The 25,196-nt window shown below is 41.1% G+C and overlaps 1 protein-coding gene across 1 annotated transcript in view; it reads left to right on the forward strand.

Annotated features, from left to right (window-relative positions):
• Nucleotides 1-266: 266 nt before the first annotated feature.
• TSPAN3 (tetraspanin 3) overlaps nt 267-25,196 on the forward strand; it is a 32,478-nt gene continuing 7,548 nt past the window's right edge. The window contains exons 1-6 of the mRNA XM_053595974.1: nt 267-589; nt 18,592-18,783; nt 19,072-19,146; nt 20,554-20,655; nt 22,176-22,328; nt 22,666-22,749. Coding sequence (XP_053451949.1) covers nt 527-589; nt 18,592-18,783; nt 19,072-19,146; nt 20,554-20,655; nt 22,176-22,328; nt 22,666-22,749 — 669 coding nt within the window. The 5' untranslated portion in view covers nt 267-526. The remainder of the gene's footprint in view (nt 590-18,591; nt 18,784-19,071; nt 19,147-20,553; nt 20,656-22,175; nt 22,329-22,665; nt 22,750-25,196) is intronic.

Here is a 25,196-nt window from a genome sequence, read left to right on the forward strand (position 1 = left end):
GGAGTGGGAGAGATTAGCGTCTCCGATGTCCTAGCAGAGAATAGGCAAAGACAGCGCTCTGCGGGTTGTAAATCATCAAGAAGGTTGGAAGAGTAAATGTAATTCAATAGGAGTGGAGCTGGTATGGTCCACCGGAACCTCCCTAAGGAGCTCTCTGCTTCCAAGGGCGGCCACAGGCCAAGAAAGGAGTTGAGGCTTCGGCTCCTTTAATGGGCGTGGCCTCACTGCCGCCTCCATGGGAGTGATTGGCTGAAGCGGCCGTCCGGGTCGCGGGAGGCGGAACTCGGTTGCCAGGGAGCGGAGCGGGGGCCCCGGGGGGACTGCGGCGGCTGCGCGGAGGAGCGAGGTGTTTGCTGGGGTCTGGGCTGCGCGACAGCGCCGGGGGCTGCGGCGATAGCCACGCAGGCCGTGCAGTTCCCAGCGGGGAGGCGCCGCCGCTGCCGCCGCCGCCGCCGCCGCCATTGCCGCCTCGCTCGGTGAGCGCAGCCCCGCTCGCCGGGCAGGGCCTTCGCGGGCACCCGGCACCATGGGCCAGTGCGGCATCACCTCCTCCAAGACCGTGCTGGTCTTTCTCAACCTCATCTTCTGGGTGAGCGGGGCCGGCGGGCCGGGAAGGGCGAGGGGCCCGTGGGGGTCAGGGCTGGGCCTGGGCGGGCGCTGCGGGGGCCGCGGCGGGGAGGGGCGGGGTGGGCGCCGGGGCCCCGCGGCTGAGGCAGAGGACAGGCCCGGTCGCAGAGGCCGCTTCGCGAGGTCCCGTCCAGGCCCTGAGGAGGGCCCCGGGCGCGGAGGACAGGACAGTGACGGGGAGTCCTCGGGAGCTTCCCGCAGCCGCCAACCGGCGGCCTCCGCGCTCCGCCGGACGCCCGGGCCGACGGGCTTGGTGCCAGGGCCCGGGGTGGAGAGGCGGGGCCGAGTCCCCAGCCTGCCCCCTGCAGTGGCCTGCAGGACCGAGAGCTCGCCTCGTCGGCTCTTTCAGGACATCAGGCTCGAAATAGGATATCTCGCACAGGGCAGTCTCTGCTTTGTTTGTCAGGGCCCGGCAGATCCGTAGCTGTTCTCGAGGCGTGCGAGCAGACCGCGCAGATGTGCGGGACGGGGACGCTTCCGAGTCCGGGGCGGGAGATCTGGACTAGAGGTCTTTGTGTATGAGGAACCGGTTGGCTGGTCACTGGTCCAGAAAACGGAAAAGATTTCAACTCGAGAAGCCAAATAATCCTTTGATTAGGAAAATCGGTCTGTTTTGGTCATGAGAGTGGGTAGTCTGAGGTTATAAACTTTAGTTAAATATGATTCAGGTGTTACAAGATTTTTAAGGTGATTGAGTTCACTTTGAATAAAAAGTGGCTTCTTCATTTTGAGGGGCCTACTCCAGAGAAGGGTTTATAACCATTCCATCTTAGTTCAGGTTCTTATCTCACTTTATAATAACCTGTGCTGGTCCTGTCAGTCTGTCCATCCTGCAGTCCAGCTGGACCTTGCACCCAGATAAACCTTTTGAAGCATTTTCTCCATCACATCACTTTCTTTTATTTAGCAACAAAACAAAACAAAACTTTCAGCATAGATAGTTCATCAATCTCCTTTTAGTATTGCAACTTCAGTCCTCAGTCGGGTCCCAAGTCACCTTTCCTCCCTCCTGTGTCATAAACACTTCCTTGCCCTAAATAGTCTTCTGACCACTGTTCTCAGAACGCTTTTTGAACATTCCCTTTAACCATGTCCTGCTGTCCATCCTCACCCGTCCCCATTTGGCTCGTTCCTCCTACACATACACCTATTATGGAAAGAATCCTTTCCTTCCTTCTCCCTTTTCCCTCCAACAGTGGATGAAGCTTTTCCTGTCTTGGCAGCTGTAGCAGAAAAGGATAAGTTGTATATAAAAAGACACTTGCTACACACTTGTGTTGCCATAAAATCTTTAAAGGTGTTTATGGTGTGAAGGAAAGAGTCCTCCTTGGAAGGTAGTGCCTGCTCAGAATCACCCAGGTGACATTGGGATTTTCATGATTTCTTTTCAGTTAGAGCAGTGTTTCCATACTTTGAGTTACTGACCTTTTTAAAAGAAAAAATAATTTTGCAGGATCCCTGAATAAGAAACATTGTATTATTATAGATAGTAAGATAAGAGGCAGACACATGGCTTTGTGCCCTTTTTAGTTGGTGTCATTTTCTGAGCATAACTAGTAGAACCTCTAAGTTCACTGACCAAGGGACTGTAACAAACTGGTCAACATATGGAAGTGGTCACCAGAAGGAACTAGGGCTACTGTACTGATAACGCACTTGTGGTGCCTTGTCCAGTCTGTGAAAATTAGGTCAGCTTCAGGTGGTCAGTGTAGGGAGGTGGTCAACTACGGAGGTTCTTCTGTGTTTGAATTTGAAGAATATGTATTGGGTGAATTCTGGGCTAGTCAAGCCCAGGACTAGAATTGTTAATGTAACAAAATATTGGAAATTCAGCAATCATTTTCTTTAAATAATCACCTTTTTTAAAAAAACTTTACCGGTTCATTCTAAGTAATTGCTTATGAATCCTTGGATATCGTGTAATTATGTGTGCTACTCCAGTGGAGAAGGCTATTTTGAACTTTGTAGTGGGTCATTGCCAATAATGAAGTCACACTGCTTTGTAAAAATACCTTTATCTGCGTTAGTAGAATGGTAAAGCTTTTGTGAGCTGTGATAAGGAAGTTAAACAGACATGCAGGGGAAAAATTGTGGCATAGTGCAATATAACTAATGTGGAAACAGTATTAGGTGTGTCTTCCAACAAATTATTAATTTATGGACAAAGTATTGGAATCTGATGTTGATGGTAATGAGAACTCCCATTGAGTGCATGCTACACACAGGCACTATGCCAAGTTTATGGAGTATCAGCAACAGCAGCCCCACCTGGCCAGGTATATTACTTGTGCTTATTTTACAGATGAGAGCAATAAGATTTACTGAGTTACAGTAGCACACCCAAGGTGGGGTAGAACCTATGTTCAAACCCAGTTCAGCCCCCACTCTATAGAGCTTGTGGTGTTAGAACAAGGTGTGACTTTAAAAAATTTGAAAAGAGGAAGGAACTGGTTAGGCTACGTTAGAATCACTTCTCTAAAACATACCTATTTTAGCTTTGTTAAAATTAGAAATTGTGCCAGGCTTTAAAGTTGCTTAAAAACTTGAGTCACTATGGGGACGTAAGTAAATTAAAAAATGTTAACAGGTTCTTCCTCGGAATTTGTGATGCATTCTTCAGTTCTGGTAAGTGTTTTCATATGCAGTGGCCCCTTCTTCCCTTTGTTATGCCTTGTGATATAAGAATAAACATTCTTTACATAGAGTATATCAAAAGTTTGTCTAGGTATCCTTGGACAACTTTAGTAAAGACTTAATTCTGTTGTGCTCTTCACTATCTAATGGTAATAGATGATTGTTGATAAGTGGTAAAGTTTAGTTACTTTAGCAAGATTATGTATGTGTGTATGTATGTATTCAGGCAGAGTTTGCTCTGTGGCCCAGGCTGGAGTCTCATGGTGTCACCATAGCTTACTGCAACCTCAAATTCCTAGGTTCAGTCAATTCTCCTGTTTTAAGCCTCTTCCAGGCAGCTCGGGCCTCAGGTGTGCCACCATGGCTGGCTAATTTTTCTTTCTTTTTTTTTTTTTTGTTGTTGTTGTTGTGGTTGCAGTTTTTGGCCAGGGCCAGGTTTGAACCTACCACCTCCGGTATATGGGGCCTGCGCTCTACTCCTTGAGCCATAGGCACCACCCTAACTAATTTTTCTATTTTTTATAGAGAGGGGATCCTGCTCTTGCTCAGGCTGGTCTCAAACTCCTGGCCTCAAGCAATCTTCCTGGCTGGCCACCCAGAGTGCTAGAGTTATAGGCCTGAACCACAATGCACATTCTTTGGCTTGATCTTTAAACTGCATCTTGTATCTTTATTTCCTGGTTCGCTTGAGCCGTTATATGGAAATAGATATGTACCTGAAATACACAAGCTGTAAGTGATCTGACAGCCACAATTGTTGATGTTGATGTTGTGTAGACAGTTTTGGGCAATGCAATAAGATTGTTATTGTGGAAAGGCACAAACTAAAAGAGGAAACAGTCATTTCTGAAATCCTGAAAGATTTTTGTTGTAATGAAAAATAGAGAGTTCCTGCTTTGGCTAGAATGCCCCTTACAAAATTTATGGTGAAACTTAATCCTGGCTGGGGTTGGTGACTCACACCTGTAATCCTAGCGCTCTGGGAGGCTGAGGCAGGAGTAAGACACTGTCTACTAAAAATAGAAAAATTAGTGGGGCATCGTGGCTCACACTTGGAAGTCCCAGCTACTCGGGAGCCCAGAGTTTGAGGTTGCGGTAAGCTATGATGATACCACTGCATTCTACCCAGTATGACAGAGCAAGACTCTGTCTCAAAAAGAGGAAAAAGAAACATAAAATTAATCCCCCGTGTGGCAGAATTGAGAGGTGGAACTTTTAAGAAGTGATTGGATCATGAGGACTCTGCCCTCATGAATGGATTAATCCATTCTTAGATTAATGAGTTGTCGTAGGAATTGGACTGGTGACTTTATAAGAAGAGGAATCAAAGCCTGAGCTCAACCCCCTTAAAATGTGAACCCTGTTGTGTCTCAGGACTCTATAATAAGAGTCCCAAACAACAAGAAGGCCCTCACCAGAGACAGCCCTCTGACCTTAAACTTCTTAACCTCCGTATCTGTAAGCAATAAATTCCCTAACTTTATAAAGTACCCGATTTCAATTTTTATTTCAGTTTTTTATTTTATTTTACACAAGAGAAAACCGACTAAGACAGATTCCAGAATATTAGAACTTGTAGCTTAAAAGATAATTTTGAACATGTGAATGCATACACAACTTGCATCACTTTATTTTTATGGAATCGTGTAGCTTTAAATGAAAATGTATTAGTGCTAGACCCATGATGGCTTACTGAACAAAGTTGGGAGTGTTTGAGGTAAATGAGTAATATTTGAAGCGTACTGTAATGTCATTAGTGTATTCTATAGATGGTACCAAAATCAGGCAAAATTTTTGGTTTTGAGAGAGGGTCTCTGTTGCCCCAACGGTATAGTGCATTGGTGTGAACATAGCTCACTGCTACCTCTCACTCCTGGGTTCAGGCGATCCTTCTGCCTCAGCCTCCCCAGTAGCAGAGACTACAGGTGTGCACCACGATGCCCAGCTAATTTTTCTATTTTTAGTAGAGACATGGGATCTTGCTCTTGGTCAGGCTGATCTCAAACTTCTGAGCTGAGTGATCCTCCTCCTTTGGCCTCCCAGAGTGCTAAGATTACAGGCATGAAACACTGTGCCAGACCCAGGCAGGATTTTTAATTTGGTAGATCAAATTGATCTGACCCAGGAGGGGTTTAGCCTTCATCTAAAACAAGTTTACATCTGTATGTTCTAATATTAGGTTTTCATTCTGATAAGTTACTTGATTACTTAATCAAGTCTTGTGTTATGTAAATTACCTTCTACTTTATTTGATTGGCTAATATTTATTTTGTTCATATTTACCTTAGGCATTACAGGGGCTGTAAGAGAAAGCTTTGTCCATGCTTCTAGGATTTAGAATATTGAACATCTTTTTAGGTCTTTGGTTTTCCTGTGTTTTGAGAGGTGTTGGTAAGACTGAAACACTCATGGAAGGAAGAAGTACTACAAGCATATTGAACACTGTTTTTTTTTTTTTTTTTTTAGAGAAGACAGAGTCTCTCTTTGTCACCCTTGGTAGAGTGCTGTAGCGTCACAGCTCACAGCAACCTCCAACTCTTGGGCTTAGGCGATTCTCTTGCTTTAGCCTCCCAAGTAGCTGGGACTACTTACTGGCTCCCATCACACCACCCAGCTATTTTTTGTTGCAGTTTGGCTGGGGCCAGGTTTGAACCCGCCACCCTCAGTATATGGGGTTGGCGCCCTACTCACTGAGCCACAGGCGCCACCTGAATATCAAACACTTTTCAAATAAATCCCTTTAAAAACAACTTTGGAATGTGACACCTTTATTGTCAGTCACTCATTTGAAATAGCCTGTGTACATATAAATTGTATTTGATAACCTTTAAAATTCACCCTAGCTCAAAAAAAATTTACCACATTTACCTGTGTGAATGTATACAATTAAGAGAAATTGCTTTGGGTTTTATTTCTTTTTTTTTTTTTATTTTAGATTAATGTGAGGATACAAATAGATTACAGTGTTTGCATTTGTTAAGTAAGGTCCTGTTGTGGTTGTGTCCCACTCTCAGGAGATGTGCCACAGACTCCCACATTGTGCCCATTGGATGGGAGCACACCAATGCCCCTTCCTTTTCCCTTCTCCCCGCAACTTGAATTAAATTGAGTTTTTCTCTTGTGAGGGCATGTACTAGTTCATTTACTGGCTTCATATTAGTATTGAGTACATTTGGTACTTTTCCATTCTTGTCATACTTTACTAAAGAGAATGTTCTCTGGCTCTATCCAGGTTAATACAAAAGATATAAAGACTTCATTTTTTTATGGCTGAATAGTATTCCATGGTAAACATGTACCACAGTTTATTAGTCCCTTCATGAGTTGATGGGTACTTGGATTGTTTCCACATCTTGGTGATTATAAATTGAGCTGCAGTGAACAATCTAGTGCAGATGTTCTAATGATAAAATGATTTTTTTTCTTCTGGATAGATACCTACTAATGGGATTGCAGAATCAAATGGAGGGTCTATTTTGAGTTCTTTGAGGATTCTACATAGTTCTTTCCAAAGGGGCTGTATTAGTTTGCAGTCCCACCAACAGTGTATAACTAACTGTTCCCTTCTCTCCACATCCACGCCAGCATCTTCAGCTTTAGGACATTGTGTTGTGGGCTATTCTCACCAGGGTTAGGTAGGGAAAATTGCTTTATTAAACAAATATAATAGTATTTGAGCACCTATTTTGTGCTTATGTTGTTAATAAATGGTGAAAAGAGTGGTCCTTATTATATAACTTTCTGATGGGGCAAGACAATTTAAAGAAGAAAAATATCAAATAGTGATGATGTGTTATGCAGGAATTTAAAACAGTCGGGAGGCTGAGGCAGGAGAATCACTGAAGCCCAAGACCTAGAGGTTGCTGTGAGTCCTGTGATATCATGGCACTCTACCAAAGGCGGTAAAGTGAGACTCTGTCTCTACAAAAAAAAAAATAAAAAAAAAAAAAAAAAAAAAAACAAGCAGTGATGTAATAGAGTGATGGGGTGGCTGCTTTAGGTTAGCCAAGAATCTATAAGAAGGAGCCAGTTTGGGAGTGATTTGGAAGAGATGGGGTAATTCAAAACTAAGGAAAGACGTGATACCCTCTAAGATCAGAATATACTTGTGAGTATACCTTCATTCTTTTGTTTAAAAAATGAAAATTTATGGCTGGGCACAGTGGGTCATGCCTGTAATCCTAGTACTCTGAGAGGTGGAGGTAGGAGGATCCTTTGAGCTCAGGAGTTCCAGACCAGTCTGAGCAAGAGTGAGACCCCATCTCTATTAAAATAGAAAAATTATCTGGGTATTGCTGTGGGTGCAATAGTCTCAGCTACTCAGGAGGCTGCAGTAGGAGGATCACTTGAGGCCTGGAATTTGAGGTTGCTGTGAGGTAGACTGAGGCCACGGCATTCTAGCCTTGGCAACAGAGTAAGTGCCTGTCTCAAAAAAATAAAAAATAAAAATATATATGTATATATATAATTATTTATAATGAAATATTTCAAAATTTTTCCCTTCACAAATCTTGTGCATATTTTGTGTTTTCCAGCATATCCTACATATTTGAGTTGGTAATACAATACTTTTAAAACCGGATCTTTTATCTGACACCATGGAATTTGTTTTTCTACCTCCTGTACTGTGTATTCTTCCTATTATGAATGACTACCCTGACAAAGAACATGTCATTTGGAACACACCTTCTGCTAACAGTTTGTTTTCATAATGCTTTTCAGTTCTTTAGAACTTTGTCAGTAAGCAAGTCATAGTACATAAAAGGAAATGTATTTCTTAATTTGTCTTTGAAAGTTAAGAAAATGAATGGTTCTAATCTTAGTACATTCTTAGTTATCTGTCTACAGACCAAGAGCCTTATAGCCCTGAGTAATTCTTTAGAACTTGGAATGAGCAGGAAAGCTTCTCTTTAGTTACAGTTTAAGGAATATGTTGTTTATTAGCTTTGGAATTATTATTATTATTATTTATTTTTTTTAAATAGAGATGGGGTCTCACTCTTGCTCAGGCTGGTCTGGAACTCCTGAGCTCAAGTGATTCTCCTGTCTTGATCTCTCAGAGCGCTAGGATTACCAGCATGAGCCACTGCAGCTGGCTTTATGCTTTGAAATATTTTAATGAATTTTATTCCAGAAGATCCAAATCAGGTTAGAATTTGTCTTCCTTTTTACAGAAAGTTTATTCTATAAATTGTGTACTTGTACCACACAAGTATACCCTAAGAATCATTTACTCAGTGTATGCTTGTTGAATACATTGCTGTCCTGTATCTGTTCCTGAGAAATGCATAGTCTAAACATAGTCCCTGTTATCTGACAGCTAATGAGGAGAGAGGACAGACTCTTCCTGAATTTAATTTCTAGATGTATCCTTCTCCCAAAAACAATACTCATAGGTGGTCTCAAATTTTCCTTAAAAAATGTTATTATCTCTTCTTCCTTCTTACACCCTTTTATATATACACATATAATAATAGTTTGGTAGAGTTACTAAATGAGAAAGATTATTTGCATTTATGTATTTGTTTTTAATCTAAAGGATGTTTATATCAATGTTGACATATTTTACATTGTTGCCACTACTGATGAAAATATATAACCCAAGCATGGACAAACTTTAGTTTTATAAAGGTTAAGTACCCCAGGCTCCTGTAGTCACAACTGACTCTTCACAGAGTAGGGTTGGATAACAGAGGATCTCCAAGAAAATGCATGTTTAAATTCCATACTTCTCCAGATGACCCCTGGAGATCTATAGTCTGAAAATAGTTCCTTGGTATTCTAATAATTTGGCTGTGGCAGTTGGTTGATCTCTAATTTCATTTGCCACTTGAACTTTCGGTCTTTCAACTGGTAGTTATAAATTGGATTAAATAAGAACAATTTTGTAAAGCTGGATAAACAATGATTAAAAAAGTACAGAAAACGTGAAAATAGAGCAGAATTGAGGAACGTGACATTTGGTATATCCTCAAAGTAATGGCAGTTTAAAAGGATTAAAATTTTTTTTTCTCTCTTTTTTTTTTTCTTTTTCAGTTTTTCTTTTTTTTTGGCCAGGGCCAGGTTTGAACCCACCACCTCTGGTATATGGGGCTGGTGCTCTATTCCTTTGAGCCACAGGCGCCACCGTTTTTTATTTTTTTATTTTTTGAGACAGAGTCTTAGTATGTTGCCCTTGGTAGATGCCATGGCGTCACAGCTCACAGCAACCTTAAACTCTTGGGCTTATATGATTCTGTTGCCTCAGCCTCCCAAGTAGCTGGGACTACAGGTGCCTACAACAGTGCCCAGCTATTTGTTGTTGTTGTCATAGTTGTCATTGTTGCTTTAGCTGGCCCAGGCCAGGTTCAAACCCACCATCCTCGGTGTAGCTATAACCACTATGCTACAGGCACCAAGTCAGTAGCTTTAATTTCTGAAAGAGGATTTGAAGTCTTTGAAATAGTCTTTTCCTCGGAAGTTGATACAATATATGAAATATTCAGGCAGTGGATTTTTTAAATGAGTAATTATGTTTAGTGACATGAACTAGTTTATCAGAGTTGAAACAAAGCATGGTGGGACTAGAGAATATTATGGTAAGTAGAATGCTAAAAGATTTAAGATGGGCTGAGTGCGGTGGCTCATACCTGTAATCCTAGCACTCTGGGAAGCCAAAGGGGAGGATTGCTTGAGGCCAGGAGTTTGAGAACAGTCAGGGCAAGAGTGAGACCCAATCTCTATAAAAATTAGAAAAATTAACTGTCATGGTGGTGTATGCCTGTAGTCCCAGCTACTGGGGAGAGGCTGAGGCAGGAGAACTGCTTGAGCCTAGGAGTTTGAAGTTGCAGTGAGCTGTTACGATGCTACTACACCATAGCCAGGGTGACGGAGCGAGACCCTGTCTCAAAAAAATAAAACAAAAGATGATTTTAAGACACCTGTAATGTCACAAAGGTTTTGGGGACCTTTCAGAAGTGCACTGTATGGAATTACCAATGATTCTTTGCAGAGAAAAGTGCGGTATATAAAAAACTAACATGACTGGGCAGCACCTGTGGCTCAGTGGGTAGGGCACTGGCCCCATACTGAGGGTATTGGGTTCAATACAGAAAAATAGCTAGGTGTTGTGGCGGGCACCTGTAGTCGTAGCTACTCAGGAGGCTGGGGCGAGAGAATCGCCTAAGCCCAGGTGTTGGAGGTTGCTGTGAGCTGTGTGATGCCACGGAACTTTATCAAGGGCAAGAAAGTGAGATTCTGTCTCTATTAAAACAAAACAAAACTAACATGACTGTGCAAGAAACTCCAGGTTAGATGTTTAAAAATGTGTCCAAAGGCTGGGCCTGGTGGCTCACACCTATAATCCTAGCCTCCTGAGAGGCTGAGGCAGGATTACTTGAGGCCGGGAGTTCACAGCCAGCCTGAGCAAAGTGAGGGCTGCTCTTTACTAATATTAGCCAGGCATTGTGATAGGTGCCTGTAGTCCCAGCTACTCTGGAGGCTGACGCAGAAGGATCGCTTGAACCCAGGAGTTTGAGGTTGCTGTGAGTTAGGCTGACGCAATGGCACTCTAGCCTGGGCAACAGAGTGAGACTCCGTCTCAAAAAAACAAAACAAAACAATAATAATAAATAAAAGAATAAAATAAAAATGTGTTCAAAGAATGAATTTTTGCTGATTTTTCACCCTCTCTGCTTTTAAAATGGCTTTCTTATAAAGTCTAGACTACACAACAATTTTTGCCCAGTCTTTCTCTTCTTGACTATTTTTTCCCCTTTCTCCCAGCTGTCCAGTCACTTCTACTTATCAGTTGATTCTTTGTGGCAAAAATCACTTCAAAGGAGCAGTTCACACTGGCAGGCAAGTTGTCAGGCTCTCCCGTTTAGCTGAATGACGTCCAGATGGTCCCTCATCTTTGCATTGTCCCGATTCTCACCAGTTCTAGACATGAATCACCCTTGTCTACTTCATACACTGTGAGAAAGTCACTTGCACCTCCACTTGGTCTTCACCCACTTACTTGTCTGTGGGGTGCTTTCTCCTTCACATTTCTAAGTTTCCATGTAGATGCATTTGATAGCAGAGCTACTCTGTCTCCCTGTTTGAAACAAATCTGTTCCATTTTTAATATTGGCAGATTATACTGTGGTTGATGGATGTGAAGGAATCTAGTAGTTTTTGGCATTTTATCATTTCATCTGTTTCTTTTATGAGGATTTGAAAATTACCTCCCCCCAAAAACAATTTCTAAACTATAGAAAAAACAATCTTATATAAAGATGGACTTTCTTACTTTAAGAGATTTCACATTTGTGGAATGTGGAAGAAGAATAAAATAAATGAAGTATGATATTTTGGGAACTCATACCTCCAAATTTTTATAAGAGATAGCTTTATTTTTTAGAGGAACAGCTTGGTGTCGTAGAAAAGCACAGGTTCTCAAAATTTTAAAATTCTGTGACTTAATTTAATACATAGGCTAATTTAAAAGATAAAGAAGAATGGCTTTTTAAAAAATTATTCTTTGTGTAGTTTCAGACCTCAGCCTTTCCTTTAAATTTTCTTTCACTTCTTTGTAAAAAGGATGAATATTTTTAGTATACTGTCCTGGCACAAATCCTCCTAGGCTCAGATTTTCTGGTGGTGACTAAAGCAGTTCAGTTGCTTCCAAGTTCTACATTTCGTCTCCTCTTCTATTGCACCTCTCTCCCATCTCCTTTTTTCCTTGCCTCCACCCTTTGCAGCTGCTTTGTTGGCAAAGCCCAGATCCTTTGATAGATCCCAGTCCCATCATGGCCCCTTCAGAAAAAGAATTTAACTGAGCTCACCTTTTATTCAGCTTTACTGAATAGCCTGAGCTTCTACATTAAAAATCTGAGTGACTACAAAGTCCCTATACACACGAGTTAGGAATTACTTTTAGCCTCCCTTCCATTTACCTTACAGTGTACTCCCGTGTTTCTCTCAAGTTTTAGGGTATTTTTCATACTAATGGTTGGATGGCCTTAAAGCAGTTGCTTAGGGCTGTTCTTAGGTCTTGAGGCATTTGTTAAGACACATAATCTGTTTGTTGTTGTTGTTGTTTTATTTCTTTAGAGACAGAGTCTCACTCTGTCGCCTTAGAGTGCTGTAGTGTCACAGCTTACAGCAACTTCAAACTCTTGGGCTCAAGTGATTCTCTTGCCACTGCCCCCCTCTCATCCCCCTAGTAGCTGGGACTACAGGAGCCTGCCACAATGCCTGGCATATGCATATATATATATATATATATATATATATATTTTTTTTTTTTTTTTTTTTTAAGAGACAGGGTCTTGCTCCTGAGCTCAGTTAATCCACCAGTCCCGACTCCCCAGAGTGCTAGGATTACAGGCCTGAGCCACCACACTTGGCCACCTACTCTGTATTTTCAAAGTAACTGGTGTCATTTCATAAATTGTTTATTATACACTATATACAGATTTTATTAAAAGAAAAATATTTTGAAGTAGTGTCAATTTAGGAAACAGCATCTAGTTAAACTTGATTTATTGTATCAGCAGTCAGTGCTGTTTCTGCTTTTGTGTGTGCAACTAAGTTGCTTCCCACTGTATGTTGCCAAATATGCTCTGTTGTGTTCTCATTCTGTTGTGTGAATTGGATACTAACTGGTTTGCAGCCTGAGAAAAGAAGCTGCTTTGGAGTCTCAGGAAACAGCAGCAGCTTTACAAATGGCAGTCCCCTCCATGGCATTTGTTGTGAGTCTGGTTTTTGTTGGTAGTGGTTTGTTTTCTTCCTTCTTGTGGTCTCAACTTCAGATGTGAGCCTCTTCTGGGGGATGGGTGGCAGCACAGGAAGCATTTCACTCGGCCCATTTCCAAGAACACGAGATTTGAGTCTCATAGGAATCTCTTTAGCTTGAAAACTTATTGAATACCTAAAATGCATGTGGTTCTTCTGTGCTCTATGGTTCAGATTAATTGTTGGGTACATGTATCCTCCATTTTTATCTTGTTTTCATTCAGATTTTTGTAGGTTAAAACCCAAGTTACCAGAAGCTCAAAATGGACTTCATTTTAATTCAAGTCTTTTAAGAAATATTACCTTTTGGAGGAAGAAGAGTTAAGAATCTTAAGAATACAGAAATGACTCATGAAAACAAACTGGACAAAATTTGATTAATTCATGTTTAGGATTCTTACTATTTATTGTTTATTTATTTATTTTTTGACAGTCTTGCTCTGTTTCCCTGCCTAGAGTGCAGTGTTGTCATCGTAGCTCACTGCAGCTTTACGCTCCTTGGCTCAAGAGAGCCTCTCTGTCCTTCCTCATAGCTGGGACTACAGGTATGCACCATGATGCTGGCTAATTTTTAAAATTTTTTTGGTAGAGGCAGGATCTGAACATTTTGTCCAGGCTGGTCTTGAACTTCTGGCCTCAAGTAATCCTTCTGTCTTGGCTTTCCAACTCCCTCAGGTTACAGGCATGAGCCACCGTGACTGGTCTAAGATGGCTTCTAATTCAGCTTGAGGACTGATACTACTGGGGATGCCAAAAAAATGTATACACATTATAAGATGTCATCTGTGTATTATATATTATGTATATACTTTGAGCATTTTTTGTATTACCGAAGTCAAATGTGACTTGTATTCATCTTTTGTCATCAGTATATATTATTACAATTTTAATACAGTTTTTTCTTTTCTTAAAATGTGTATACATTTTTGGGGGACCCTCTGTGTTTACTTTAGCAAAATATTTGTGTATATAATTGTGTGTGAAAATATATCACACATGATGTAGTCAAGAAAAGATAGTATTTGGTAGGAGGGTCAAGTAGTCCACATACTTCTGTATAAATGCAGCCAAATTAAAATGAAGCTGTTTCTCCTCTTTTATTTCCTATATTCACCTTCATTCCATAGTACTATTCCCCCAAAGCAAATATGTCAATGACCTGTGAGGACCTTTGGACAGGCATGGATGTTATAAGTACAGGCAATCCCCAAGTTATGAACATCCAACTTATATACAACTTGCACTTAACAAATGTAGGCTATTACAGGTAATAGGTCAATGTACTTGTTCCAACTTACATCCAAATTCCACTTAAGAACTACAGAACCTATCTTGTTCGTAACCCGGGACTGCCCATATATCATTTATAATTATAGAGAACTATTTATAAACTAATGTATTCTAGATGTGGTGGCCATCAGAATTCAGTAAACTGGATTAAGTTGCCAAATCATGTGAGTGACGAACTAAAAACTAGAAACATTGGGCCAAAGAGGAACAGAAAAAATACATATACAAACCAAAGTTTATTTATTTATTTATTTATTTTTGTAGAGACAGAGTGTCACTGTACTGCCCTCGGGTAGAGTGCCGTGGCGTCACACGGCTCACAGCAACCTCTTAACTCTTGGGCTTACGCGATTCTCTTGCCTCAGCCTCCCGAGCAGCTGGGACTACAGGCGCCCGCCACAACGCCCGGCTATTTTTCTGTTGCAGTTTGGCCGGGGCTGGGTCCGAACCCGCCACCCTCGGCATACGGGGCCGGCGCCCTACTCACTGAGCCACAGGCACCGCCCCAAACCAAAGTTTACATCAGAGATGAGAAGGTGACTTCAGGGGAAGGAGTACAATGAGGTATACTCAATAAATGTTAGTAGATGCCTGCTGTATGCCAAGCACTATTTTAGGTGATGGGTGGTGATACAGGATGCAAGGCAGTTGGGTATAATTGTGCCCTTGAGAGAGATTGAGATGTGTTTAATTACAACTGCAACGGTTTAATACATGCACTGTTAGAGCTATACACAGGGTGATATGTGTGGACAAAGGGCACCTAATCCAGGCTGCAGTCGTCAAGAGTGACTTCCAGAAGAAATGGGGTGACATTTAAACTACATCTTAAAGAGCAGTGAGTGCCCAGTCAGCTGAAGAGAGGGCATTCCAGAAAGAACAGCAGAGGTAGAGAAGTGAGAAATGTGGTACATTTGGGTATAACAGTTTTATATTGTTCATGGTATATGAGGAGTAACGAGGTTTGAACTGAAAAGCCAAGGAGGAAGAGCTTGGTTCATTAGCATCCTGATTTCAAACAAGGCTAGTCCTTGTTCTAGTTTGTATTTTTAACAAAAATAGCCCCGGTAGTATATAGAAAATATTAAGGGACAGGGAAAGCAAACAAGTAAGATTTTGGGTGAACAGTGATAAGGCCCAAATTAAAACAGAAGCACTACCATGGAGGTGAAGAGAAGTTGAGGTGTTGAGGTAACGTTCCAGAAGTCAACCTGAAGGAGTTTGGTGTTTGATGGGATGTAGAGGTGGGACAAGGAACAAGTCTAGGGTAACCTTCCGGTATTTCACTACAAAAATGAGGTCTCTGGTGCTTTTTGCTATGCTAGAAATGTAAGAGAAGATTAGATGGGGTAGGCAGGAAGACAGATGAAAATATGTAGATTTAAGATGCTAGCTCAGGGCTGGGCTGGGCCAGGCTGGGTGGCTCACGCCTATAACCCTGGCACTCTGGGGGGCTGAGGTGGGTGGATTGCCTGAGTTCAGGAGTTCAAGACCAGCCTGAGCAAGAGCAAGACCCCTTCGCTACTAAAAATAGACAAATTAGCTGAGCATGGTGGCGGGCACCTGTAGTCCCAACTCGGAGGCTGAGACAGGAGGATTGCTTGAGCCCAGGAGTTTCAGGTTGCTGTGAGCTGTGACGCCACAGCACTCTACCCAGGGCGACAGAGTGAGACCTTGTCTCCAAAAAGAAAAAAACCTAAAAAAAAAAAAAAAAACCCCAGATAGCTGGGGCACAGTGGCTCACGCCTATAATCCCAGCCCTATGGGAGACTGAGGCAGGAGGATTGAGCTCAGGAGTTTGAGGCTTGTCTAAGTGAGAGTGAGACCCCGACTCATGAAAAAAATTGAAAAACCCAGCCGGGTGCTGAGGTGTGCACCTGTAATCCCAGTGTCTTTGGAGGCTGAGGCAGCCTCCATTCTGAGGCAGCAGGATCCCCACAGCCTGAGTCTGAGGTTGCAGTGAGCTACGACACTATTGCACTCGGCTCACTCACTCGGCTCAGGGCACAGCGTAGAACTCTGTCTCAACCAAAACAAAACAAAACAAAAAACCCAGATGCTAGTTCAGGTGGTGAGCCGCGGTGATTAGTGATGCTATGGCTAGCATAGCCCAAGGAAATCCCAGAGAATTTGTTAAGAATAAATCTGAAGATAGAACCCTGGAGACACTAACAGTTCACAGTCTGATAAAGAAGAGTCCATAAAGAAAATGAAAAAGTGAGCAATTAGAGAAGTAGGAAGAAAACCAGTGGGGCCTCTCTGAAACCAGAGAAAGTTTAACAACAATATGTTTTTTTAAATTACTTCCATTATTCTGGTTGTCTTCTCATTTTAAAAAGTCAATGTTAGGGGCGGCACCTGTGGCTCAAAGGGGTAGGGCACTGGCCCCATATGGATGTGGAGGGTTCAGGCCCAGCCCTGGCCAAAAACTGCAAAGGCAAAAAAAAAAAGTTTCTTAGGCTGGGCCTAACTAGGCTCACACCTGTAATCCTAGTACTCTGGGATTCCAAGGTGGGAGGATTGCTTGTGCTCAGGAGTTCAAGACCAGCCTAAGCAAGAAGGAGACCCCCATCTCTACTAGAAATAGAAAAATTACTTAGGGGAAGTGGCATGTTCCTGTAGTTACCCAGCTATTCGGGAGGCTGAGGTAGGAGGAGGATCTCTTAAGCTCAGGAATTTGAGGTTGCAGTAAGCTATGATAGCACCACAGCACTCTTCCTGGGGTGACAGAGAAAGACTCTGTCTCAAAAAAGAAAGAAAAAAAGAAGTCTATGTTATTAAAAAAAAACAAAAAAAAAAACGGGTGAGGTGCTGTGGTTCACACCTGTAATCCTAGCACTTTGGGAGGCTGAGGTGGGTGGATTGCCTGAGCTCACAGGTTCAAAACCAGCCTGAGCCACAGAGAGACCCCACCTCTAAGAACAGCTGGGAGTTGTGGCGAGCGCCTACAGTCCCAGCTACTTGGGAGGCTGAGGCAAGAGAATCACTTGAGCCCAAGGGTTTGCGGTTGCTGTGAGCTGTGGTGACACGACACTCTACCAGGGACAACAAAGTGAGATTCTGTCTCAAAAAAAAAAAAAAAAAAATCAAATTACCTTCTCAACTGCACATGAATGGAATATTTTTTTTCTTTATCTGACAGTGGTGATAATGGCCTAGCATAGGAAAATAGTGCCCAACTTCACTGGATTTCATAGACTTAGGAAACTGAGTTTTCAGGTTCAGAGGAGTTAATGATATTTCTGCTGTCATTATGGAAGCTGTTATTTAGTTTGAAGATGATTTATATGTGTCCTCTGAAAGTCTCTAAGTATTCTACAAATGATAACACATTAGACTAAATGTTGTAGCAGTTAATCTAATACAAGCAAGTGGCATTTGACTATCCAGTGATAGCCAGATTGACAGTGATATGTGTGTAAAACTTTACAGTAGAGCAGGGTGTTTGGAGCAGCAACTGAAATAAGGCATACCTGGTCATGACTTTCTGCATTCACTTTCCCCTTATTCTATGACACCTGATTGATTACGAAGACTGTGCTCCAAAACCGGCTATATCAGCATCACTCGGGAACTTGTCAGAAATGCAGAATCTCAGGCCCCACCCCAAACTTACAAATAAGAATCTGCAGTTTAATAAGATCTCTAGGCGATTCCTATTCACATTAAAGTTTGAGAAGTGCCATTCTAAAAAAATAAACAAATCAGATGTTCTTTGGTGACTGAGCCCTCTGGCTTATTTTACTGTCTTTAGGATAGCCAAGTAGGTATCACGCTTAAGTGCTTATTGTATTTTCTTTCCCCTAGGGTGTAGAGATTTAGAAGTGCAGATTTCTGTAGTCAGATCTTCTGAGTTCAAATCAGAGCTTTGGCGCTTGTACTTAATTTCCCCATTTGTTGAGAGCAACTGCAGTGACCAAAGACTACCACCCGCCACCCCACTGTGATCTGTACTGGACATTCAGTGGAGCTGAAGCCTTTGCGGGGAGTTTGTGGGGGGTGTTGTCATGTGTGTTATTTCTTTGATTCATGGTTTCTTGGTCTTAGCTGAACCATCAGTCATTGAAAAGTAGGTAAAGTTTGGAAAACTTTTCAATTTTATGTAGTAAAGAAAAGTGCTTAATAACGAAACAGGAGACTTTTCATCTTTACTAAAAAAAGGTCTACAAATAGATGTAACAGTGATCAGAACATTTATTCAGTTTTAACATAATGAAGCAATAGTAGCAAGTTTTTGCTAGCAAGGCTTAAAAACCAATGCTCTGACCTTGTTTTCTGCAGGGAGCAGCTGGCATTTTATGCTACGTGGGAGCTTATGTCTTTATCACTTATGATGACTATGACCACTTCTTTGAAGATGTGTACACTCTTATTCCTGCTGTAGTAATCATAGCTGTAGGAGCCCTGCTTTTCATTATTGGGCTAATTGGCTGCTGTGCCACAATCCGGGAAAGTCGCTGCGGACTTGCAACGGTAAGTTAGCACTGCACTGTCTGCATGTGTTGTTAGAACATGGGGGTGTCCTTAAATCTCTTACTCTTCTTGAGTTGAACATGGAATTCTGTAGTCCTTTTGGCTCTTATAATTTGAATGGAACTAACATTTGTCTTAAACTTTTGGCAGTTTATCTCTGAGAATTGTTTTTTTTTTTTTTTTTTTTTGGCCAGGGCTGGGTTTGAACCTGCCACCTCTGGCATATGGGGCAAGTATATTTAGAGGGTTTTTTATTTGTATTTAATTTTTCACAATGTTTCCTTACAGTTTGTCATCATCTTACTCTTGGTCTTTGTCACAGAAGTTGTCGTAGTGGTTTTGGGATATGTTTACAGAGCAAAGGTATGTTGTCTACTATAATTCACATGATGCTTTAAAAGGTAATGCACATTTTTCAGTTGAAATAGAACAAATGTATGTTACCAAAGTCAGCATTTTCATTTGCCTTTTTTGTTTAGCTAGTGCTTTAAATATCTAAAGTTAATTAGTTATTATTTACACGTCAAGACTTCTAGTCTCATTTAATATAGCACAGTTTTGATTAGATTGATCATAGGTATTTATGGCTGCAAAGGATAACCAGCTGAGAAGTTTGTACAAATTTCCTTAGCCTGTAGATTCTCTACATGATGGAGAGTATAAATTTTCTGATTTTTGTTTTAGAAGAACTAAACTTAGGATTTCATTTTCCATTGCCTCTTTTAAAAATACCTTGGTCTTAGACATAGAAAAAAGATATTATGAGTTGTAATCCTACCTTCCATACCCGTCCTGAGGAACAAGGGGTCCTACCAGCTTAGAATATCAAAGCAGTTTTGCCAGCACTCACTTCTACCCCTCTTTCCTTTTATTAGTCATTCTCTCTTCTTTTCTTTTTCCTTCCTTTCTTTTTTCACTGATTTTTCTGCCCACCCACAGTACCATTTAAGCTCCTTTCAATTTAATTGATTTTATTATAATTTTAAAGCCATGGTAAGGACATAATGGAATCATTCTTACTGTTAACAGTTTTAAGTCAAAGGCATGCTATTCCAAGTTCATGCAAACCCATTATACGTAAGGCATCATATACCTGTGCCTAAAAATGCAATTGATTGTGTCCCTACCCACGTTCTGGTTGTAAGTTTTATAGTCTTGTCACTGTTGTAGGTTAAGGGGTTTACTTTCTGTCCCCTCTTTGACATATATTGAACATCAGCTTTTAAAAACTGATTTTTTTTTCCTAATGTGGCTTTTCTTGAGACTGAGTCTCTCTCTGTTGCTCTTGGTAGAGTGCCATGGGGTCATCATAGCTCAAAGCAATCAGAAATTCCTGGTTTCAGGCCATCCTCCTACCTCAGCCTCCTGAGTAACTGGGACTGTAGGCGCCTACCACCATGCCTGGCTAGTTTTTTCTGTTTTTAGTGGAGATGGGCTCTCACCCTTGATCAGGCTGATCTTGAACTCCTTAGCTCAAGCAATCCACCCACCTCAGCCTCCCAGAGTGCTAGGATTACCGAAATGTTAGCCTGTCATTTTACACATGATCTTGTCTTTGTAGGCTAATCTGTGGGATTATAATATGTCTGATTTTTTTTTACCTGACACTTTGAATTTATATGAAGGCAGGAAGGGAGAAAACCTTTTTTCTTATAAGAAACTTCACAGAGAGCTGGCAATTTGCGAACATACAGGCATTTTAGCTAGAGCCTTGACTAATATTACTTTTACCAGTATTTTTGAGGGACTGAATTTTTTGTTTTGATTCAGGTAGAAAATGAAGTTGATCGCAGCATTCAGAAGGTATATAAGACCTACAATGGAACTAACCCTGATGCTGCCAGCCGGGCTATTGATTATGTACAGAGACAGGTGAGCTTCCTGAGGCAATTTTGTTTTTGAGGCCCAATCGCTACTGGGTCAACATTAAACTAACTGATATTGCTGTGTAAATTAGTCGTACCTTCACAGCCATGGTAATCCTCCTGATGTGTCCAATATTTTCCCCAACTTTTCACCCTTGAAAAGTTTATTTTAATATCATCAGCAAATAAGCAATATCTTAAGCTTTCTTTTTTTAAACCATCTGACTACCCCCTCACAGACATCAGTTCTCTCCTCTCCCCTAGCCAAAGAATTTAGAGGGGTCATACTGGAAGAGAGGTATGTATCATAGGAAAGGTGGGAGTTCAGATGGACCTGGGGATAGGTGAAAAGACTACATATACTTTTAGAAATATCAGAAAAGGCAACAAACTGTTAAACAAAATTATTATAGACCATTTAAAATATACGCAAAGGTAGATCTTCCACTACATATAGTGTATTACATCTTTGTACCTATAACCCTGCCTCAGATATTATAAACTTTTGTCAGTCTTGTTTTTATTTATTTATTTATTTATTATTTTTTTTTGTTTGTTTTGTTTTGTTTTTTTGTAGAGACAGAGTTTCACTTTATTGCCCTCGGTAGAGTGCCGTGGCGTCACACAGCTCACAGCAACCTCCAACTCCTGGGCTTAAGCGATTCTCCTGCCTCAGCCTCCTGAGTAGCTGGGACTACAGGCGCCCACCACAACGCCCGGCTATTTTTTGTTGCAGTTTGGCTGGGGCTGGGTTTGAACCTGCCACCCTCGGTATATGGGGCCGGCGCCCTGCTCACTGAGCCACAGGCGCCGCCCTTATTTATTTATTTTTGAGGCAGCATCTCACTCTGTTGCCCAGACTAGAGTGCTGGGGTGTCAGTCTAACACACAGCACTTCCAACTCCCTTCACGCCATCTTCCTGCCTCAGCCTCTTGGGTAGTCAAGACTGCAAGTGCGTGCCACAACGCCCAGCTAATTTTTCTATTTTTAGTAGAGACAGTCTTGCTCTTGTTCAGGCTGGTCTCCAATTCCTAACCTCAAGCAATCCTGCCTCAGCCTCCCAGAGTGCAAGGATTATAGGTATGAGCCACCATGCCTGGCCAATTTTGTTTTATTTATTAACCCCACATATTTTTTGGTCAGTTATCTTAAAGCAAACCCCAGATATATCAGATAAAACATTTTAAACACTTTGTCATTGAAAGTAATATTTAATTTGGAACCAGATTTGCCTTAGCTGAAACTACCCTCATAGGTAGTGTGCTTTTCAAGGAAGAAACCTAGAACCACTGTAAACATGTCTGGCTATTTAAGTTAAAATTTAAAATTCAGTTTCTTAATCATACTAGCCATAATTTAAGTGCTTGATGGAGCTTCATATGGCTAGTGGCCACCCTGTCAGACCATGCAGACCTTACATCATTGTAGAAAATTCTGTTGGACATCACTGGTCTAGAATAGCTGATCTGAAAGCTTTATATTGCATGGAACCCTGAAGTTCAGCCATCTGTTCTCTTCTCCTTTAGCTTCATTGTTGTGGAATTCACAATTATTCAGACTGGGAAAATACAGATTGGTTCAAAGAAACCAAAAACCAGAGTGTCCCTCTAAGCTGCTGCAGAGAGACTGCCAGCAGCTGTAATGGCAGCCTGGCCCACCCCTCTGACCTCTATGCGGAGGTGAGTCTTTTGACCAAAACTTGAGTCTAGCCTGATAGATGTTTTTCATTGTGTCTTGTTGCTACTTAGAGCTTCTTTTTTATTCTCTTTTGTTTGTCTTGAATGCCATTTTGTTTTACCATAATTTTTTTAAAAATGTGCTGTTTCAAAAGGAAAAGAAAAAAAAAGTGCTATTTTTGCGTTAATCACATTTCTGTAAGTTACTCTAATCATGTTATCTTTTTTCCCTCTTTTAGTTTCTGTCATTTTTATTTCTGTCAATGAATACTAATCTGTGAATCTGAAGTTTTCACTTTAAAAAAGATTTCTAATGAGAATGACTGTATGTTTGTTACAGGGGTGTGAGGCTCTAGTTGTGAAGAAGCTACAAGAAATCATGATGCATGTTATCTGGGCAGCCCTGGCATTTGCAGCTATTCAGGTAAGCACAGCTGGCCAAGGAGTCATTACTAGAGAGAATCGGATCTCTGATGTCAGCCCTAAAGGGTTTTAATCACCAAGTATGGTGAATCTTTGTATATATAGGTAACGTGGAAGGGACTGAGGTATAGCCACCAGTTTTCAGCATCTTATTTCTTGTCTCTAGACTCAAACACAAAATAGGCCTGAATCTGAAGAAACCAGAGGGGGCTCTTTGCCTTACTTTCTTGCCTTGAGTGACCTGTTTAAAATACAAACTATTGTTATAATGTATTCTCGGGAAGTATTTTGATAGAACTTGGGAGAACTTTTAACAATTGTTCTGCTTTATTTCAGTTTGGAAATGGAAAGCTTCGTGTTCACTTCTTATTTTTCTGTCCTTGGGGGTTTTATATATTTATATACCTAAACCAAGAACTGCTACTACGTTAGTCTTTTACATTAAAGGGAACAATTTTATTGCTCTATGGAGAAGGCCTTCCAGTAAAAACTGAGGTTCTAGCTTATTCTGTATTTGTGGACTTAGTTATATTAGAGTGACAACCATCCAGGATGCTGACATCACTTGGTGCATATGGAGTGAGCTGTACCCTTGTTGGTAGCTGAGGGGACCTGTTTTTTTTAACTCCTACAGTGAAACAGTCTTCTTCTTCCCTAGTTTGTGCTAGTTCTCGTAATTGCTTAATCGCCTCTCACTTTATCTGCTCCCAGTTCCTCACCCCCCACAAAATACCACATGCGCTTATCCTTCACCCCACCTAAAAACAATTAAGAAAGAGGTCCATTTTCCCACCCAGCACAGCTATGTCACATCACTAGTTTCTCAGGTACATACAGTATATCTAAGGACTTTCCCTTAGAAATGTCTTAGAGGAGTATTAAACTGAGAACAGCTATTTGAAAATTATTTTGGAAATCCTTTGCATCAAACCTAGTTCTGAGAGTCTTTTGGTTTTTGAAATAAGCATCAGCTTAGAGAATCTATTTTAAGAAAGTGTAGGTATCTTGTAATTGTTAGATATAACCGATGTAATTAACTAGTTTAAATGTAAGTTTCTTGGATCACCTGCTCTTTGTATATTTGAACTGAAGCTAGTGTGTTAATGGACAGTGCCTTTTAAAATGGCAAAAGGATGATTGTTTACTTTGTGGATCCTCAGACAGCCTGGAAATGAGTCATTAAGAAATCTAGCTCTTTATTTATGATGGTCTTTGCCCTTCTTTTTTTTTTGTAGAGACAGAGTCTCACTTTATGGCCCTCGGTAGAGTGCCATGGCATCACACAACTCACAGCAACCTCCAGCTCCTGGGCTTAAGCAATTCTCTTGCCTCAGCCTCCCGAGTAGCTGGGACTGCAGGCACCCACCACAACACCCGGCTATTTTTTTTGTTGTTGTTGCAGTTCGGCTGGGGTCGGGTTTGAACCCGCCACCCTCGGTATATGGGGCCGGCGCCTTACCGACTGAGCCACAGGTGCCGCCTGGTCTTTGCCCTTCTAAGCATTTACTTTGTGGCTGAACATAGCAGTAATCTGGTGATAGCAGGGAAGTGTTTCATATTGATTATCAATGAAAATACATTCATTTAGCTAAAAATAATTAAATATGAGGGAGGAATTCTACTCTTCCCAGGTGGAATTCTGATCTGTGCATTCTTAATGATTTTATATGGTAATAAAGCATGCAGCAGAGCCCCCTTGGATTGTATGGTACTTGCGGTCATGAGATACACAGTGTTTGTGTAGAAGACGATGAAAATCATCACCCGAGCTCTGGCTCCCATCTAGTGAGGCTTATTTGACAGATATTTCCTTATTAAATATATTTTGATGAGAATTAATATTTTAACTAGTCTTTTAAGTACGCCTGCCATACTTAAAGTTTTATACTTTAATCACTTTGACTTAAGCAATATCTGATAAAGATTTGGTATTTTCAGTTCAGCAAATCTAAGTTAAGGATTTGGAGTTTTCACAGACTCAAAACCTCATTGTTTTTAAGTAAACATTTTGGTTTTAAGAGAAAAACATCTATTTGTAAATAATAAAAGAATTTTTCCTAATGTGTTTTTTTAAGAGTACGTATAAATGCTCTAAGCTTGCAGTATTAAAAAATCTGATGTGCCCTGGGTTTGGAAAACCTGAACTGAGGTAGAAATAACTGAAAGATAAGTGGACTTTTGTGCTTGTTCATCTGTCCTGATACTGAAACTTAGGGCTGGAGAGATGCTTGCAGATTCTCCAGTCCCAGTCCATTTGTTTTGCCACAAAATTCAGGCAGAGCAAGGATAATGTGACTTGTGACTATCACACAGAGAGTAGCAAAACTAAAGCTTGAACACTACCTCTAATAACATAGCTGAACATTAAGATATGCCACAGATTAAATCTCTAAATTCTGTTAGGAAACCAGGAAACTTCACCTAGATAAAATACAGAGATAAAATGGC

This window comes from Nycticebus coucang, chromosome 6 (assembly GCF_027406575.1).
Source record: "Nycticebus coucang isolate mNycCou1 chromosome 6, mNycCou1.pri, whole genome shotgun sequence".
Taxonomy (NCBI): Eukaryota; Metazoa; Chordata; class Mammalia; order Primates; family Lorisidae; genus Nycticebus; species Nycticebus coucang.